The sequence below is a fragment of the Schistocerca cancellata genome, chromosome 5 (genome assembly GCF_023864275.1).
Source record: "Schistocerca cancellata isolate TAMUIC-IGC-003103 chromosome 5, iqSchCanc2.1, whole genome shotgun sequence".
NCBI lineage: Eukaryota > Metazoa > Arthropoda > Insecta > Orthoptera > Acrididae > Schistocerca > Schistocerca cancellata.
In genome coordinates, this window is record NC_064630.1 from 367,053,813 (window position 1) to 367,073,947 (window position 20,135).

The window sequence follows — 20,135 nt, forward strand, 5'->3', positions numbered from 1 at the left end:
CCCATTCTTCAGGGAGTGCTGCACTGAGGAGAGGTATCGATGTCGGTCAGTGAGGCCTGGCATGAAGTCGGCGTTCGAAAATATCCCAAAGTTGTTCTATAGGATTCAGGTCAGGCCTCTGTGCAGGCAAGTCCATTACAGGGATGTTACTGTCGTGTAACCACTCCGCCATAGGCTGTGCATTATGAACAGATGTTCGATCGTGTTGAAAGATGCAATCGTCATCCCCGAATTGATCTTCAACAGTGGGAAGCAAAAAGGTGCTTAAAACATCAATGTCGGCCTGTGCTGTCATAGTGCCGCGTAAAACATCAAGGGCTGCAAGCCCCCTCCATAAAAAACACGACTATACCATAACACCACCGCCTCCGAATTTTTTGTTGGCACTGCACACGCTGGCAGATGATGTCCACGGGGAATTCGCCATACCGACACCCCGCCATCGGATCGCCACATTGTGTACCGTGATTCGTCTCTCCACACAACGTTTTTCCACTGTTCAATCGTCCAATGTTTACGCTCCTTACTCCAAGTGAGGCGTCGTTTGGCATTTACCGGGGTGATGTGTGGCTTATGAGCAGCCGCTCGAACATGAAATCCAAGTTTTCTCACCACCCGCCTAACTGTCATAATACTAGCAGTGGATCCTGATGCAGTTTGGAATTCCTGAATGATGATCTGGATAGATGTCTGCCGGCCGCGGTGGTCTAGCGGTTCTGGCGCTGCAGTCCGGAACCACGGGACTGCTACGGTCGCAGGTTCGAATCCTGCCTCGGGCATGGGTGTGTGTGCTGTCCTTAGGTTAGTTAGGTTTAAGTAGTTCTAAGTTCTAGGGGACTTATGACCTGAGATGTTGAGTCCCATAGTGCTCAGAGCCATTTGATAGATGTCTGCCTAATACACATTACGACTCTCTTCAATTGTCGGCGGTCTCTGTCAGTCAACAGACGAGGTCGGCCTGTACGCTTTTGTGATGTACGTGTCCCTTCACGTTTCCATATCACTATCACATCGTAAACAGTGGACCTAGGGATGTTTAGGAGTGTGGAAATCTCGCGTACAGACGTATGACACAAGTGATACCTAGTCACCTGACCACGTTCGAAGTCCATGAGTTCCACAGAGCGCCCCATTCTGCTCACACACGATGTCTAATGATTACTGAGGTCGCTGATATGGAGTACCTGGCAGTAGATGGCAGGACAATGCATCTAATATAAAAAACGTATGTTCTGGGGGGTGTCCGGATACTTTTGATCACATAGTGTGCATGCTGATTAAACGAATATTGGACTAGACTGATTTGGGACTGCACTATCTAGTGGGCACGTAAAACTGGTGCTTTTCGTCGACAGTTGATGTTGCTTGTAAGGTATGATGAGTGACATTTGCTTAGGTCGACTACAACTACAAACTGCAATAAACGAAACTGCAAATACGTGCAAAAACAGCAGAGAGAAATGGACCTGACGTATCTTAGGAGTGACACAGCGTTTCTCAGATCACTACAGTAATCACACTTAAATGAAGGAGATGATGAAGATGTTTGGTTTGTCAACTACGCAGTTATCAGCGCCCATACAAATACCCAATCTTTGCTCAGTCCAAACTCGCCACTTTCATGAATGATGAGGACAACACGCTACCCAGTCATCTCGAGGCAGGTGAAAATCCCTGACCCCGCCGGGAATCGAACCTGGGACCCGGTACTCGGGAAGTGAGAACGCGACTGTGAGACCACGAGCTGCGCACATATGAAGGGAGAGCCATGTGACGTAACTGTAACGCCAGTTCCAGGTTGATACATTCATTGATGATCATTCTGTAGGAACAACGGAAAAATATTACAATTGCCAAACTGTAATTGTATATGAGCTTTTAGAACACATTTGAAGTCATAATTATACCTCTGGAAACCTACAAGGACTTTGTGTTACGTATAGTTGATATTGTGCTCAGTGTAAATGGTATACCAGCGAGCTATTAAAGGTGCTGGAATGGATTATATCTGAATCCCTCCAAAACCCAGGCGATCATTGTAGGCAAAACCACCCCTTCCTTCCGCCTCCTTGATTTCTATCTCACCGTCTATGGCCGTCCTATCGCCCTCACTCCCACCCTTCAGTACCTTGGCGTCACCCTCGACCGTCGCCTCTCCTGGACTCCCCATCTCCGGACAATCCAAGCCAAGGCACGTTCCCGCCTCCGTCTCCTCAAGCTCCTTTCTGGCCGTACGTGGGGTTTGGACGCCTCCACAATCCTCCACACCTATAAATCCCTCATCCGCCCTATACTTTGTTACGCCCATCCAGCCTGGATCTCCGCGCCCCCTACCTTTTATAAATCCCTCCAAATCCTTGAACGCCATGCTCTCCGCCTTGCCTATCGCATCCGTCTCCCCTCCCCCACGCGGATCCTGTATGATCTCATCCCCTTCCCCCACCTCCTCCTTTTCCTTGAAAGGATACGGATCCTGTACACCTCCCGTAAACTTGATCCTCCTCACCCGCTCGTGTCCCCGATCCTCTCCCACCCCCGCCCGCTGCCGCGCCTGTATTCCCACATCCCACCTGGTCTCCATCTCTCCACCCTCCTTACCCTCTCCCAAGGTGGCTTCCGCCAGCTCCCCCTCCCTGATGATGTCCTCCTCCCCTGCATCTACCCCTCCTATCAACTTTGATCCTCCCCCCCACCTCCTGTGTCCTTTCCTTTAGGCACTCTCCCTCCCCCCCTTTCCCTTCCCTTCTCTTTCCTTTCCCCCCTCCCTCCTACCCTCTCCTCCGGGCTTCCCCTCCCCCTTCCTCCCTCCCCCTCTCTCCTTTGCCCATGGCATCTCTGCTCTCCCCTCTCCCATCTCCCCTTCCTCCTCCTCCACCTCCACTCTTGGCAGGTCCCCGGACTTGTACACGCTGAGTGAACATTCGCGCGCCGGAGGTCATCGCCATCAGTGTATCGTGTGTGCCGTCGTGTTTAGTGTTCAGTTTCGTCGTCACACTCCATTGTTCACCAGTGCCATTGTCTTCTTCAGTGTTTGTGCGTCGTGTCAACAGTTCGTAGTGTGGATTGTCATCGAGTGTGAACGGCTTCTTGTGTTTTTATGTTCATGAGTCTACTGTTTTTTCCCGCCGTTTTTCTAAGTGATGTCTCTTCTCTGTTTATTTCCTTGTACTCTCTTCGGCTGAAGAGCAGCGTATTGTGCTGCTGCCAGCCTACCTGCTTGCTCAGGTGTCAAAATAACAATAAAGTAAAAAAAAAAAAGATTATATCTGAATTAAATATTTCAGGATTTGCATATATATTTTTGCCAGTTGCAGTTGGTGTGCTCCACTAAGGTAAACTGATAGAATCGTGTGCGGTAGGTGCTCTATAATATCTATTTGTTCAATGTGTATTGTAAGGTGTGTTGAGAAAAGATGAATTTTTAAGAGAATTCCACAAGAAAGTGATTGGAGGTATCATTATTCGTTTAATCATGTTAATATATATGGAAAGATGTCATAAAGGCTTGCCTAGAGGACTGGGCAATGGTGTGGTGTCTCGCCTCTACACACTGTGCACTGGTTGAGTGGGAGGGAGGGGGGGGAGGGCGCGCAGAGGTGGAGAGTTCAGCCTCCAGTTAAGATATTGTGAGGTTTGTGCTCTTAATGTGCTTATGCATGTGCTGTGCCAATGGCAGGCTGGACACAACACGCACTGCAGTGGTGAGGCATCAGTGGCTGTGGGTGGGGTTGGGGTGAAGAAGAGCGTGGTGCCTGGTTAGCATTGACTGGGTGGTGCAGCTGGTGCAGCACGATAGGAATACACTGCTCAGAAGACAGCCTCTGCGTTTTTTTTTCTTATTTGAATGAAATGTTTAGCTCTCCTATTCCTATCCCAGTGGTGACAGCAGCATGACTTTGACAAATTATTTACAGCGTAAATTAGCGATGTCCTGTTTATGTTTGTGTGTATGTGTGTGTGCACATACATGTCCACAGAAACGTTCCTACTTGGATTTCCGCCATTACTTAGAAGCTCATTACAGACTTGTAGAGTCCTCTATGGCAGCTTGATAGCGATGTCACTGATTTTAACACACTAATAATGTAGACTTCCTCCATAGTGAGAGTGTTTTTGTTGCATTGTGCTAATTCTTACGCATTAAACTGTTGGCATATCAATGTACGTTTTTAAATAACGTACTATGGTAGAAATTGTTAAACAGTTAGTGTCTCAATATTTACGTGTGTCTTCTTGAAAAGCGGTCATTTGTGGCATACTGGGAGAAAATTGACAAAATCTTAACGGACTGCCTTAAAACTGTAAAAATCATTTGAATTTGCCGCTGGTTAACATCAAACTACTGGAATATAAGAGTGTTTGTTTAAATAATACACTGTCACGGTTATTGTTAAGCATTTATCTCATATTTATGTGTGTCTTTGGAATCTGAGAGAAAACTGGTGAAATTGTAACAAACAGCACAAAATTGTAAATAGCATCATATGTTGATGTGCTTCCAGAAAGAGCCATAGGGCACAATACTCTGGTGCAAACTTCAAATACTAAATTCCAAACATCACCTGAATTTGTTGCTGCCGTTGCTGTTGACTAACTGGCACAGAGAGCATCGAACCATGGAGTGTGGCGTGGAGTCAAATTCCACCAAAAGGATCACACTACAATATTGGGGGAGGGGAGTCGGCCATTTTTAATGATAAATTATGGTAACTAAGATTAGACTTGTGGTAGCCATTATAATATGGTAATTAAGATGACAGTTATAGTCATGAATTAGATAAAACTAAGGGCATTTGTCCATTAACTACATCGTAAATAAACAAAACTATGAACACAAGTGAGGAATTTGTTTATGTTAGGATTATTAAGGGTGCTAAGTCAAGTGGCTGGTTAGTTTACATAAGGCAAACACAGAGCCCTTTCTCCCCATTCTCTTACTGGACCCCTTTTGTCAGACACCGGTCTTGCATTCATTAAGTCGCTTAAGGAAAATGGGACGGTTCCTTTGAAAATGACACTGCCTACTTTCTTTCTAATCTTTTCCGATACAGGCTTATGCTTCGTGGCCAATTATCTTGTTGTCGACAGGACGTTAAAGCATAACCATACTTTTCTTTCTGTATTGTCAGTTTTCTAATTTTCGAGGGGTATGTGTGCGTGTGTGTGTGTGTGTGTGTGTGTGTGTGTGTGTGTGTGAGCGAGCGAGCGAGCAAGACAGAGACAGAGAGAGAGAGAGAGAGAGAGAGAGAGAGAGAGAGAGAGAGAAAACAAAAGAGATTAAAGTATTAAATATCTACTACAGTCTATAACGTTGTCTAACTTCTTGTTAGGTACTATAATTTTGTATATGATTTGTCGACTGCACTACGTCTTTCTCTGTGTTGAATGCTTGTGGCGAGACTAAACTGTTTGCTGGATAGAGGCTCGAACTCAGAAGTCATACCATTCGTGCTATCTGGGAATATTGCATAGACCTATTCAGAACTTCAGCTTTCCAGTAGGCCCTTTCCGTTCCTGGGATTGCATCCTCATCCCAATTACAAACGAGATACTGTGGTGCAGATAAACTCTCCCCTGTATCCTTTCTTCCAGGAATGCTGGCCCACAACACAATGGGCGACCCGCTGTGAACTTCGTAGGATATGGAAAGTAAATAGTGATCAGCTGAAGGTTTGAGTGTGTCTGTGAGGCGTGTCTGAGGGGTTCGATGGATGGATTTCTCTTCGTTAAATGCAGATGTTAGGGTTAGATTTCCCGTCTGACGCGCAGTCTTAAACCATCTATTGAAAAATTTCCTAACGTAGCGTATTTTCCACCAGTTATAATAAATATTAATTTCTTGTCTTTTTGTACACATGAATAGCTTTTGTTGAATTGTTATCAGAATCCAGAGTGAAAATTTCATTTTAAAATGAATTGTGTGACGGAAGTATCCAACTGAAGCGTATGCATACAGACTTGCGAAGTTTATGTCTGTGAATGAATGAGTAAAGTATTGTGAATTGATTTCCTGCACAATAATTATGTCACCGAAGAGCCACACCCACAGAACACCAAAACATCAGAAGTGCCAGGCCATTGTTACTATACAGAAACAGAGACTGAGTGTAGCACTCCTAGTTTTTTGGCAATGAGCCACGAATCCGGTATATCATGGCCCAATAATCTATATTCTTGTTTTGCGAAATATGAGTTCTAAATGACAATATTTTTCATTTATTCTTAATGAATAGGTCTGGGAATCTGGAGGTTAAGTGTAGGCCCTATTATTTGTACAATCCAGTTTTCCGATTTCGCCTGTGTGCCAGTTAGTATTGAAATTATGTTCCTGACTGTGACGTTATTGTGTGTATTGCACTCCTTGAATTGCAATGTAAATACGAGTATGTTGCTCTTATCCGTAATATTGGGTGGGATAAATGGTTCCATATTTTTTTTTCGTATGAAACAGAAGCTGGTTTAGTTGCATGGTATACTGTGGACTCATGTCTATTTATTAGTGCTTACGAATACGTGTGTGGACTGCTCAGTTTAAATGCACTGTAAGTATATTGTTTGTATTCTAAGTTTTTTTGTCCCCATCCGTTTTTCGTACTCTCGCATTTAATGGAGGCCGCCGAAATTTTCATTGACTTCTTCTAAAATGTACTGTTTGTAAAATCTGCTATGAACGTGTGAAAACATTTGCGTAACTACTGTGGCATTTGTGGCATTTGCAAGAAAGAATGCTCTAGTGACCAAGACTGCAAAGCATACTCATCTTCATATACATCTCTACCCTGCAAACCTCTGTGAAAAGCATGACACTCATTGCAAGAAGCAAATACAAACTTTACAGCTAATGTGAATCAGCGGTTAGTGTTAATGCTCTGAGATCAATGTAACGCTTTATAAAACCAAATTGTAAATCACTAGGGCTGTTTTTTCAGTTTGGTTGTTAGGTTTTTCCAGTTCGGTTATTAGGTTATCTGTATCAGAACCAAGCTGCTATGTTCATTCATGATTTTACTATCGTTTCAGATCATTATAGTAGCACTCCTATCAAACAGCAGTCAAAACTATTATTTTTCAGAATAAAGCCATATGAACAATGCCTTGCAGTGAAACTTTCTGACAGTTTCAAATCTGTGATCTGGATCTGTATTGCACATAGAGTCCGCTACCTTAAGCTGAACGCCGTTGGCTCAGTTGGTAGAGCATTTCCAGCGAAATACAAACATTCCATTCGAATCTGTGTCCGGTAAACATTTTTAATCTTTCGGAAATTTTGTGTAGTATATTAACATTATTGTTGCTTTGTTTCTATCGATAATGGTATTGTTATAGTCCGATCTATTACAAATTGTCCTCTACCGGTTTCTCTGTGACAGTCAGCTTAATGTTGTATTATTAGTTTCGAGTTTGCGCTCGTCATTACATACAGTTAAACAGACCCTCTCAACCGCATCCTCTACCACCTATAAAATTCCTCTCCCTCCTCTTTCACCTTGAACACATCCGAATATTCTACGTTACCCGTAAACTTGACACTACCCACCCCTTAGTTCACCCCTCTTCACCGCTCCTGGTACTCTGCCTCGCCTGTACTACCACATTCGCCCAGCGCTACATCTCCATACTCTCCACATCCTCTTCCGACGATACTTTAATCGCCTTCCCTTACACGATCATGAAATTTGCCCTGATATATACCCGTCCTATCAGAATTAAACAAAACCCATTCCACATGCCACAGTCAGGGTTTCCTTCCTCTCCACTCCTCTTCACCCAAGGCTACGTCCAAAATGGCATCCCTGTTCACTCTTCTGAATTTCTCCTCCACACAAAACCGTCTAACGCACTACCCGAACTGTTTCATTCCCACGATGGACCTCTTCCTGGCAGTCTAGGTCCACTCATAACTTCACTCAAGTACGTCTCTATCTTAATCAGTCAACAAACAGACTTTTTACTTTTCTAACATAAGCAATTGTCCCTCTGTCTTTCATCTTCTGTGAAACATCAACTGTCTCAGTCTTTTGCTTAGTCAACAAATTCGCCTTTTATATTTTTAATTATGCAGCTGAATCCAAACATTCAGTTTGTCACCCGTCGTGCCCAATTTCATAATATGTTTTAAACTTTTTGCTCTCATGTGGCTTAAGAGCGGCGACTTATATCAGGTGACAGACCCTCCCCCCCATCCCCCCTCCACCCATTTGGGACGAGGGGAATGCACAATGACAAAGGAAAAATAAAACAGCTAAACACAGAAAATTATTACTTTAGGCTAGTGAAACAGTTGAGGCTGGAAACAAAATCGATATTACGTTCAGATCACGGTTTTTGCATAGCTCTATCCCCGGTTATATGCTGATCTTTACTGCTTGATTACCAGGTACCTGAGTCAACTGCATACACAAAAATATTTGTTCTCGCTTTATCATGTTCAGCTGTATTTCAGAGATTCCTGGTTCCACTCTGACACACAGCAGTTTGTGGTCCTGTGGTTAGCTCTGCTGATTCTTGATCACAAGGCTCTGGATTCGATTCCAAGTCGGATGGGGGATTTTCTACGCTCGGCACTAACTGCATGAATGTTGTTCCCATCACCATTTTACCATCCCCGACGCGCAAGTCTCTGAAGTGGTGTCAAATAAAAAAAGACTTGGACCTGGCGGCTGAACATCCCAGGTGAGGTTTCCCGGCTAATAATGCCATGCTATTTCTAACACACAAAACGTTTCCACGGTACGGACGTTTTCAGTCGTGACTGAAAGTTACAGGGTGACTATTTCCTTGTACGATCTGTTTACTAAAAGAAGTTGACCAGAAAAACTCACTCGCTAGCGCCTGTAATCATGGGGTCACAAATATTTTCGAGAGACATTGCAACTTTTTCAGCTATTAACACATGCAACGAAGAAAGTGTTCTGAAAACCTTAAGGCTGGTATAAGCGTGAGTGTTTCCTGCTCTCAGACGCTACTTTTACATGAACACTAAAATCCGGTTTTCCGTAACTCGATTTCCCAATATAACTTCTGGCTGGTCATGTAAACACTCCAATATCGATTCTGGAAACGTGGTTTTAGCTGCCGGATTTTAGTTTCCTCAATCGGTGTTCGCGACTCTTTCCACTCCCCCTATCCCCATGTTGTGATTGGGTTTTAGGTCGCTACTTACTTTTTCAAATGGTTCAAATGGCCCTGAGCACTATGGGACTTAACTGCTACTTACTTTTTAAATTGTGGTTAACTGACAAGCACCTCACAACTTGGCACTAGCGAAAGGTTAGACCTCAATACATCTCTTCTCCATTGAAGAACACAAAATTTTGCAGGAACAGCGGTCTACTAAAAGTTTCGATTTTTGTTACTGGCCTTCAATAATAATTTCCTCTCTCTACATGCACCTGCTGCATAGGCGCAAATCTAAAGTAAATAGCACAGTACGAAACTGAACTACTAGAAGGCAATTTTATAATAATCTGGATACTCGTCTACCGTACTGCGGATCCTTTCTGGGGAACACCACCTTGGCGAAATACTGTCCGTGCGGCTGGAGAGGCTCGCGTATCTGCGTGAAGCTGAGGGTTATACCGACGGTAGAGGACCTACTGCTGGAAAGGCCTTAGCTGATGGATCAGACTAAGAGTGTACCACAACGTCCTATCTTCCTTATCCAATCCTAGTCCTTACGCAATTCCCTTCCCCAACCCAAGGTGTGATGCAATCTGTGCCGAGGGGTGCATGGCACATGGGAAGATGTGTCACAAACGGAGCCTCAAGAACGCTGGGCGATCTCTCTGAGTAAGTAGCCTTACATCGAGCATGGTTTCCGCGATGTGGAGTGTGTGGATCCCCAAATATCGTGGGAGCAAGATGGACTCGACTGACGAAAATAATTTAAAACAAACTGAGGGCCAAACTGAGACCTCAGCCACCTAAACATCCGGGTCAGGACTGATGGAATGCACTCCCACTACTGAGGCAGGGTCTAGACCTGAGCAAGAAGTGGGAACTGTAAATGAGAAATTGGACCAGATCAAGATAAAGCCTTGTCTGGCAACCAGAGGAGGAAACTTATCAGGCAACAGAAACAAAAGGAAGGAAAAGAATGGCTTCCCAAACACAAGTGGACAGAATTAAAAGGGTTAGAGCCCAAGACGCCCAAAATAAAATTGTCTCAGGTTGAAGGGGATACACAGACCCCCACAATGTCACAGACTGGTAACAAGAGGATAATGGAGGAATCTAAGACCCCCTCCTCTCAGGATAAGCGAGCCCAAAAAAGCCGAGGCAAGAAATAGGGAAACAGACCTATAGTACTGCAGTAGGATGACAGTTATCGAAGAAGGTTATCCACTTGTAGATATCACCTCGCAGCAGGAAGAGTTCGTATAGATGGCCCTCTTTGAAAAGATTGGAGGGGCTGGGGACGCTGGTCCAGGATCCAATTTCAGGGGGATCTATCTAGACTGTGGTGCCCTCATTTTTGTCTGCGAGGGGGTGCATATGGTGGAATGGCTCAAGGAAAGGTGCTTATGATATCCCTGTGGGAGGATGCGAAGCAGCTGGTCAAGACAGCAGCTGAGCTTCTTAAGACCGCAAAGGTATCAATATGGGTACCAAAGATCCTTAAGGATGTCTCTCCAAAGACTCTGTTCGAGAAAATAGGGGTCCAGAATGCAGAAGTCTCGACTGAGGATTGGAGAGTAATCAACCAGAAGGCTGTATGGGAAGGATGAACCCTGGTGTTGGAGGTCGGAGAGAAGTCCCTAAGGCGATGGGAGAGCAAGACCTGAAATTGTTTTTTGGGCTCAGAGTACTCAAAGACCTCAAAGCAAGATTGAGACTTGAGGTGCTGCAGATTAATCTGCAGCACGGTAAGGGGCCACTGCTGCCCTGAGCCACCGCCTGTGGAGACAGGAAGTGGACGTGGCCCTGATACAAAAACCCTACTTATTTAAATGGGAGTGTATTGGACCTCGGAGGTTCGAGTCCTCCCTCGGCTAACTAGGGCTCCTCTGCATTCAAACCAACATGCATATCAAATAGGTAAGTCATGTGAGACAGGTCTCCAACAATTCGTTGGGAAGGTGGAGAAAGCACTTCACTTTCAGGGAATAGCCCTCTGCACCTTCCTGGACATCGAGGGGGCTTTTAGTAACAAAACCTTCGATTGCATGGTTAGGGCAGCAGAGGTGCATGACCTAGGGACCATGCTTAATGGAAGGAAGGTAGAGGCCACCATGATGAATCAAAAGATGGTAATTAACACCACTAGAGGTTCTTCACAAGGATGAGTTTTGTCCCCTTTATTGTGAAATCTAGTGGTGAAAGAACTCACTTAGGAACTAAATTCCAGACAATGCTTTTGCCAAGGATACGCGAATGACTTCATCATAATAATACTTGGCAAATTTACTGACACCGTTAGGAATATGGCACAAGGTGTGCTGTACATTGTGCAAGACTGGTGTATTAAACAGGATCTAAGGGTTAATCCTAAGAAGAGTGTTGTGGTACCATTCACGAAGAAGCATGTTCAACACTAAAGTTGGAATCTAAAGCTTTTCAATGAAACTCTGCCTGTGGAGAGGATAATGAAATATCCAGAGGTAACCTTGGATGAGAAACTAAAATGGACTCCTCACATTAAGAGCATCTGCTCCAAGGCAAAAGGCACTAGTGAGTACCAGAAGGGCTTGTGGCAAAAACTGGGGCCTAATCCCCAGAGGTATGCACTGGATATACACCACAGTGGTTAGACCTAGGACCTCCTATAGGGCTGTAGTGTGGTAGAAGAAGGTAGAACAGTAGGTTGCAGCTAAGGAGCTTGCTAAGGTGCAGAGACTGGCCTGCTTAGCCATAACAGACGGAATTAGCAACACACCAACCGCTGGGATGGAAGCTACGGTGCTGCGCAGGATTAGCCGAGTGGTCAAAGGCGCTGCAATCATGGGCTGTGCGGCTGGTCCCGGCGGAGGTTCGAGTCCTCCCTCGGGCATGGGTGTGTGTGCTCGTCCTTAGGATAATTTAAGTAGTGTGTAAGCTTAGGGACTGATGACCTTGGCAGTTAAGTCCCATAAGATTTCACACACATTTGAACATTTTTTTGAAGCCATGGTGGACATGCCTCCACTACACCTTTGGGTCAAGATGAAGACAGACTCAAAATTGGCAAAAAATGGATCTTATTGGGATATCCAGAATCACACATTAAAATAGCGAGTGAGGTAAATATGGGAATGGTTGGGGAAATGCCAGCCGGCTGTATAATAACTCCCAACTGCTTCAACAAGCCTTGCAATGTAATAATTGGAAGCAGGAAGCAGTGGGAAAAAACAGTTCGACACTGTACGGGGGATATTGTCTGGTTCACTGATGGGTCAGAATCAGACCAGGGCACTGGGGCTGGGGTGTACTGGGTTCAATCAAGACTGGAGGGCAATATCTCTTTAGGAAAACTGACCTCGGTATTCCAAGCCGAAATTATTGCAATCAGGACATGTGTGGAGGACAATGTGCATAGGTGCTACGAGGACCATAGCATCTACATCTATTCAGACATCCAGGCGACCCTGAAATCATTGGCAGCTCCTGCGACAAGATCTAAGATTGTTGCAGAATGTCACAGGGCTCTGGTGGAGCTAGGGGGAATCAATATGGTAAACCTAGTGTGGGTCCCTGGCCACACAGGGATCGGTGGCAATGAACAAGCTGACAGATTGGCCAGGATGGGGGCAAAGACTCCATTCATCCTGACAATCACCAAGGCTATGATTAAACTAGAACTACGGAACTGGCTTAGCAGTAGAATACTGGGCGAAGGTCTATAAACAAAAGCATGCTAAGGTAATGATGCCAAAGCCGTGTATTAAAAGAAGCTCTGTAATCCTGGGCTTGATTTACAATTGCCATTGCCGACTTAAGCCAATAAAAACAGGTACTCACCATCATTTAACTTCTTCTTTCATATAGTAGACAATACAAATGACATGCTTGGAACAAGAGTACCATAAGGCTGTTTAGCCAACAGTCCTGTAGTCTCAGCAATACTCCACGTCTTCCAAGTGATAAAAATCATTTAATTGCCTAATATAATCACCCTGATAAGGAGACCTCACTGACCGTGAGGCCATTTTCTAGGATGGCCTTCGGCTGTGCGTTTGAGCAGGACTTCGAGGTTTTATTCTATTGAGGCCCAATCAATTGCTGTTTATTAAACTGCCCAGCCAAGTCAATATAAATTGCTTTTAAGCTCCGATACACAGGTACACTGCGCCGCTAGCGACGACGGTAACCACGTCGCAGAGGAATTGCTGTGGCACTTTAACTCATGATTAGACTGATGAACGGCCGCAGGAATTTCAAAAAACACCTACATACAGTGGGCATTACTGAAGGAGACCCTAAATGTAGGATCTGTGATGAGAGTGAAGAAACTGCATAAGACCTAATCTTCGAATGTACGGCATTGGAGAGCAAGAGACACACAATTTTCGGGACAACTAGACCTGAAGAAATTGTGTCTAACAAAGAATTGGTAAAGGGAATCCTTGCACTATTTAAGAGCATTGGTTGGCTTTACTAGATATACGGGGAGCGATACCGAACAATAAACTCGGTTTCGGTGTGCGCCATGGTGGGTTAGACCTAAGCTGTTTTAGCTTCCCTGCCAAAATCAAATCAAATCAAATCAATACCGCGGATTCTCAGTGGGAGCAATGACCAGAGCGTGTAACTAGCGCAGTATGGCACTAATTTTTAAGAAATGAGAGCTAGCAGGCAGTTTTATAATAATCTGAATAATCGTCTAGCCTGGTGTACTGCGGCGGCTGTATATTAGCAACGAACAGCGCGTGCTCACCTTTCCGTCGGCGGTGGGCGGTATGCAGAGCTCGAGGTAGCCATGCTCTATGTAGCGCTGGCTGTACTGGAACAGCGGCGCCTTCATCATCTGGCGGCGCACCGCGGAGAAGGCGCCATCTGCGCCCACCACCAGCGACGCGGACCTCTGCACCTGCGAGTTCTCGTCGCCACTGCAAAAGAAAGAGGCATGTGGTGGTGTTGGCTGCGGAATCCCGCGGGGCTATTCATTTGCTTTGCCAGGGATATTTCCTTGGTTGGAGAACTGGGTTGAGATGCACTTAACCTTGTGGGGCCAACTGTTGAGCTACTTGGCCGATTAGTAGCGGTTCCAAGGACACATCGACGACCGTAAGAGCGGTGTGCTAACCACGCGCACCTCCATACGGCATCCGATGACGCCGTTGGCAGAGGATGACACGGCGGCCGGTCAGGCTCGATTGGTAACCGTAGGGTAGATCGCGGAACTTGACCTTATCCATTTGCTTAATTGGAAATATTTCCTTCTTTTGTGTATAGTGGCGCAATTTCTTCGCAAAGTGTATATGCCTCTCCTCATATGCACGTCTGTGTGTTTTACCGGGGTAAAGGCAAAGCCGTCATCAACCCGGAGGTTGGTTTGAACACCATAGTGCTTTGCTAGGCATGATCCTATCATAGGGGATATACCGTTGCCTTTCTTCGACTTACGAAGGCTAACCCAGTTAACAGTTTATTACGGCCAATCTCAGCATTTTTCACCTTAGTAAATATTGCCAGGTGTGAAAGAAGTGGTAAGTGAGCACAGAAATCCTGTGGACTTTGCTTTGCCACCAAGCCATCGAGGTACACGTTTTGCTGTGGATGACTTGTAATAGCAGGAGAGAGAGAGGGGGGGAGGGGGAGGGAGGGAGGGAGAGAGAGAGAGAGAGAGAGAGAGAGAGAGAGAGAGAGAGAAGGAGGGAGGGAGAGAGAGGGCGGGGAGGTTAAGAATTCAACGATCCTTTCATACCAATGTCATGAAAAAAAGAAACAAAAATTGTAGCAGATTAGGTAATAAGTCAGTGTGGAATTGCTGAACGGCCCATCCCAGAATTTGAAGAAGTTATTTAGAGCAACCATGGAAAAAACTGAATCAGGATAACAAAGAGTATGCGAGGTCACTGCCTTTATCACTGCTTCAGGATGACCGAAGGCATGGAAAAATTTAGAAGAATAGCAATACAGTTTATAACATAGTTGTTTTATTAGCACAACACCGTTACCGATAAGGAAACTTCGAAATGTTCAAACGTGTGTGAAATCTTATGGGACTTAACTGCTAAGGTCATCAGTCCCTAAGCTTACACACTACTTAACATAAATTATCCTAAGGACAAACACACACACCCATGCCCGAGGGAGGACTCGATCCTCCGCCGGGATCAGCCGCACAGTACATGAAAGAAACTTCGGAAAAGACGATATGCAATTTTGCAAATCTCCTTCTAAGATTTCCAGAACACGTCTCCTCAGGTGATCATTGGAAAGTATTACCCCTCTACATGCAACTCACGCTACGGGGACTGCGGCGAAATTAGAGAGCCTTGTACATGCACAGGATGGTACAGTCAGTCTTATTTTATCTAGGGAGAAATAGATATATGGGGAGGGGGTGTACTAACAATCGTGCAGCCTGTGTCTCACTGACTGTTGGTGGAAAAATATTTAAAGAAACAACTCTCATGGAATGCCTTCCTCTTGCTCTTTTTTGTATGTCTGCATGGGCCAACGTCACCTGGCACTCTTTCTGTAACTTCTTAACATCTGAGTAAACAGCTGCTCTGTAGTGGCCGATATCTGTTGGCATCTAACAATAAGTGTTCCGTGTAAAAAGAACGAAATGTCCGCCAGTGTCTGATTGTGAATGACAGTTTCAGATCTAGTGAACACAGTGGGCAGGAATGTCAACGATGAATGAAACAACGGATAAGAAACTGAAACTGGTCGACGTCGATGCGTTAACGAGTTAGCCAGTTTTTGGGCTACACGTTTGTGCACACTGCTCTGCTTGCTAATGTAACGAACTAATGCCTAGCTAATGGCTAGCCGAAGTTGATACTTGCTTCACATACTAATGATGTTAGGTAACTACTTCGGCGCCAGCGTGAACAAAAGAGGAAAAAGATATAGTCTTTTACTTTCCTCAAATCTCATCAGCTTCACACTGCTTACGAAATGTTTACTTATAACTAGATAACAAATGTGTAGTCGCGTCACTGAAGTGGGATTTATACTTTTTATTATAGCGTATTACGAAACTGGGTGTAAGATGGACTCACCAGAGCCTATACCAAAATTTACGATAAGTTTTATTTCACGTGTTTCATGACATGCTTAGTTTTCTATGTTGCTTATCATAAATAATCATGAAAAGTTAAAATGCTTATGATGTTTTATTGGAACTGAAGAACCTATTACCTGTAGACATTTTTATAACAATTTACTTACACTTGAAATGTCATCTGGTTTTCCTTGAAGTTGACTGCAACGAGTTTATGCCTGAAGTGCAGCCTCACATTGGGATACTTCTCAGTGGCTGGAAGCAATCGAAGTTAAAGCAGTTAATATTTTTGAATAGGCTTTTCACAGGCGCAACAGAAAACAGATGAGATATAGTTTACTTTCTAAATTTATTTTCAGTAAATACGAGGGCATGCTGGAAAGTAATGCTTCTGAATTTTATATGGAAATTCTTAAAGCTTAAAAAAAAAGTTATTAACATTCTAAAACTTTAGTCTTCATATCCACACAACGTTTATTAGAGAATTATGTAAAAATCTGAAGTAAATCGGTCAAGAACTTTTCGAGATTTTTGGCTTCAACTTTAAATAACCAGTTGTCTTTATACGTACAGTAGTACAGATAATTCCATGACGTTATTCCACAGTTGTCGTTGATATTACTAGACGGAAAAAATTGCAATCTTATGTGCTGATTTGATTAATTATTATCGATTAATGTCATGATATTGCCAGAACGATTTTTTCATTCTGTTGAAGGGATCTTACCAATTGCTGGCTGGATCATTTCATTAAAATCAGTGTCTGCCTCTGCTTATTACTTGATTTCCGCACTCCCTAATAGGATGGGAGTAGGCAAGACAATAACCGGTGGCAAAAGCAGTTACAGAAGGTCGGCAATGAATACTTCTTGTATCCCAACTTTAATAGTACAGTTGTTACATCTTAGAGTACTGGCAGAGAACTAGCAGTTCTGATCACTCGGTGTAAGAGAACAAGGATCTTGTACGTGATTTTAGCCTGTAGGATTCCGATCAGGTCTCCGTCCCCTTGGGTGCTCTTTCTGTAAGCGGGAATGTCGCTCGGGATGTGGGCGGAACTACAAGGAGTTGCGTGTCCCTGCAGTCCTGTGAACTGTGCAGGACCAAGCTCACGTCGCCGCAACGGCGAGACGAGAAGTTCAGGTACGCCGTCTTTACTTGTCTATAACACTACGCAACACTGAATTTGCTACTGGGTTAAAAGAACGAGTGTGCTATGTAATAGGGTGCGCTGATTCCGATTTTGAAATCAGAAATGTTGTGGACGTGTGGATTTAAAGTTATAGCTAAAAGTCATTTGATATTAAAAGCCCTTACATTGGTTAATGCGTAGCTGCATCAAGGAGCCGTGTTTGATGTACGATTGTGTGAGTGAATGTGTACGTGTGTGTATTCTCGGTGTGACTCTGCTTTATGCGCCTGTGGAAAGATACGTGTGCAGCAGTAAAAACAAACAGGCAGACGTGGACAAGTTCTGACTAGTCCGTGACAAGTTCTAACTTGTCCACGAGCTCCAGCACGCAGGCAGGTTTCAACATGTTTTATAAAACTAGTTCCCGTGCAGTTTCTCTTGTTAGCCACCTGTCTGATTCAGAGGTGACTGGAGAATAGTTCGTGCTAATGTAGCTCTGTGTTTTGTTAATCAACAGTCGCAGTAACATGCATTTAAGTGATTTCGTATAAGACGATTCAGTAACTCAGTATATGGTGATTCAGTCAACGCAAGGTGAATAGGCGCACTTGTCTAATTTGTCCGGACTGCTTTTGCTACATTTGTGGCAAATATACAATATCTGAACAGCACAAGAACATGAGTAGAAGGCTACCTATAGCTTAAAACATTACTCCGGGTATGAAATCGGAGATCAAACAGAACCCTGGCTCCTCATCTCTGTTGCACTGTCTGTTACTCCGGCCTAGCCCAGTGATTAAACGGTAAGAGAAATCGAATGCCTTATGCTGTTCCCGTGATTTGGCGGGAGCAGAAATGTCACCACTCAGATTGCTATTTCTGCTTGACCAACGTATTCAGCTACAGCAAAAAGAAGTCAGAAATCGTGTATCCAGAATGTCACTCTGCACTAAAGCCTGTGGCGCGTGGTACAGATTACAGATTACCAAATCCTCCTTCATCCAATGCAATGAATAACGAAGAAAGTGGTACTGAAGGCAATGACAATGACGCTGGAGGTATGGAATACACGAATGATACCGACAATGACATTAAAAAGCCACATTTAAGCAGCCAAGCCGAACTGGACGATCTGTTTGGCGATTTGTCCCTGTAGAAAGACAAGTCTGAACTATTGGGCTCCAGACTGAAGGAGTGGAACTTATTCGAGACAGGTGCTTCAGTTACGCATTTTCGAGATCGCCACATGAAATTCTCAGCTGTTGAACGCAGAGTTTGCTTCTGTTGTGACGTGACAGGACTCACGAAGGAACTAGATAACAAATACGTAGCAGAAGAGTGGAGACATTTTATTGAGTATAGCACAAGCAGTCTCGAAGCTGCAGGACTACACAATGGCAACCAGAAACCATCAATTCGAATTGCTCATGCCGTGGGAATGAAGGAAACCTACGAAACAATGAACACTCTCTTGATGCTGGTGAAGTACTATGAGGATAATTGGAATATTTTCGGTGATTTGAATATTGTAGCCCTTCTGTTAGAAATGCAGACTGGGTATACAAAACGCATGTCTTTCTTTGCCTGTCGGATACTCGCGATGACAAGAGTCGCTACATAGTGAAAAACTGGCCACCCACAAATTTACCTGTAAATGAACAGCACAACGCTCAACATGTATCTCCTGTACATCGTAATAAGATTTATCTATCTCTACCCCATACGAAAGTGGTCTTATGAAACAGCTTGTTGCAGCGACGGATAAAACAAACCGTGGTTTTCAGTACCTAAAAGGCAAGTTTGGAAATACGAAAACTGACGCAAAATCGAAAGCAGGAGTCTTCGTTGGACCAGAAATTCGAAAGTTGATTCGAGATCCACAATTCAGATTGGAGCTCATGAAACGAGAACTAGCAGCTTGGGATGCGTTTGTGCTTGTAGTGCACAACTTTCTTGGGAGCCACAGAGCAGACAACGATTCATAAATTGTGGGCAACTTGCTAACAGCCCTCCAGCACTTCTGTTGCCGTATGTCACTAAAGATGCATTTCTTGCATTTGCATCTCACCTCTTTTCCGTCAAATATGGGATTCGTGAGTGACGACCACGGTGAACGATTCGACCAGGAGACGTCCAACATGGAAGCAAGATATCAAGGCCGTTTCAGTCCGAACATGCTAGGGTATTAGTGTTGGTTTTTCCAGAGAACAACAGAAGATGTTCACAGGCGGAAATCAAGAAGCTCTACACACTTTTAAACCAAGCCATTGACAATCTTAGTGTAATTAAGGGTCCCTGACTCGTTTCAGAGATAAATAAATATTTGTAATTCACTTTTTGATTATAATATTTACTGTTTTCATTCAAAAGTACTCACATTAATTTCTCTAAAATTTTTCACATTCGCAATTCAACGTTCTTAATAACATTATCCTTGATAACCTTTGCACGCACATAACTTTTTTTCCTGACGTGCCAGAGAAAATACGACTGCAGTTCTATATTTAGCGCATATGAGTTACTATAAGGAACGTATTTTTCAACCCAGTAGCAGGCAAAAAATTTTGTTTTGTGGCGCATTGTAATGGGATCGTCACGGGCACTGAGACTGCATGGCGCCAAGAAGGTCGGAGTTGAGTGAATGCAGTTGCGAACACTGAAAATAGCTCACCCAGAGGGAAGAAAGGTCAAAACGCCAGATTTGGTGTTGTGTACATAGTTCCGCGTAGTCAGCGCATACACAACTTTCCCACTAGAGTGCGCCCCGCTAAGCACAACAGCGCTCGGCCATCTCCACACTACGAGATGGCGCTGCCTTAGAGACGGACCAAATTCTGCTTCCGCCGATCC

General features: G+C 44.3%; 1 protein-coding gene across 1 annotated transcript in view; it reads right to left on the minus strand.

The window, feature by feature from the left end:
• Positions 1-20,135, minus strand: part of LOC126187998 (kynurenine 3-monooxygenase-like) — a 183,445-nt gene that overhangs the window by 63,391 nt on the left and 99,919 nt on the right. Inside the window, exons 5-6 of the mRNA XM_049929407.1 lie at positions 16,321-16,408; positions 13,853-14,024 (exon numbers count right to left, since the gene is read on the minus strand). Of these exons, the coding sequence (XP_049785364.1) occupies positions 13,853-14,024; positions 16,321-16,408 (260 nt within the window). The remainder of the gene's footprint in view (positions 1-13,852; positions 14,025-16,320; positions 16,409-20,135) is intronic.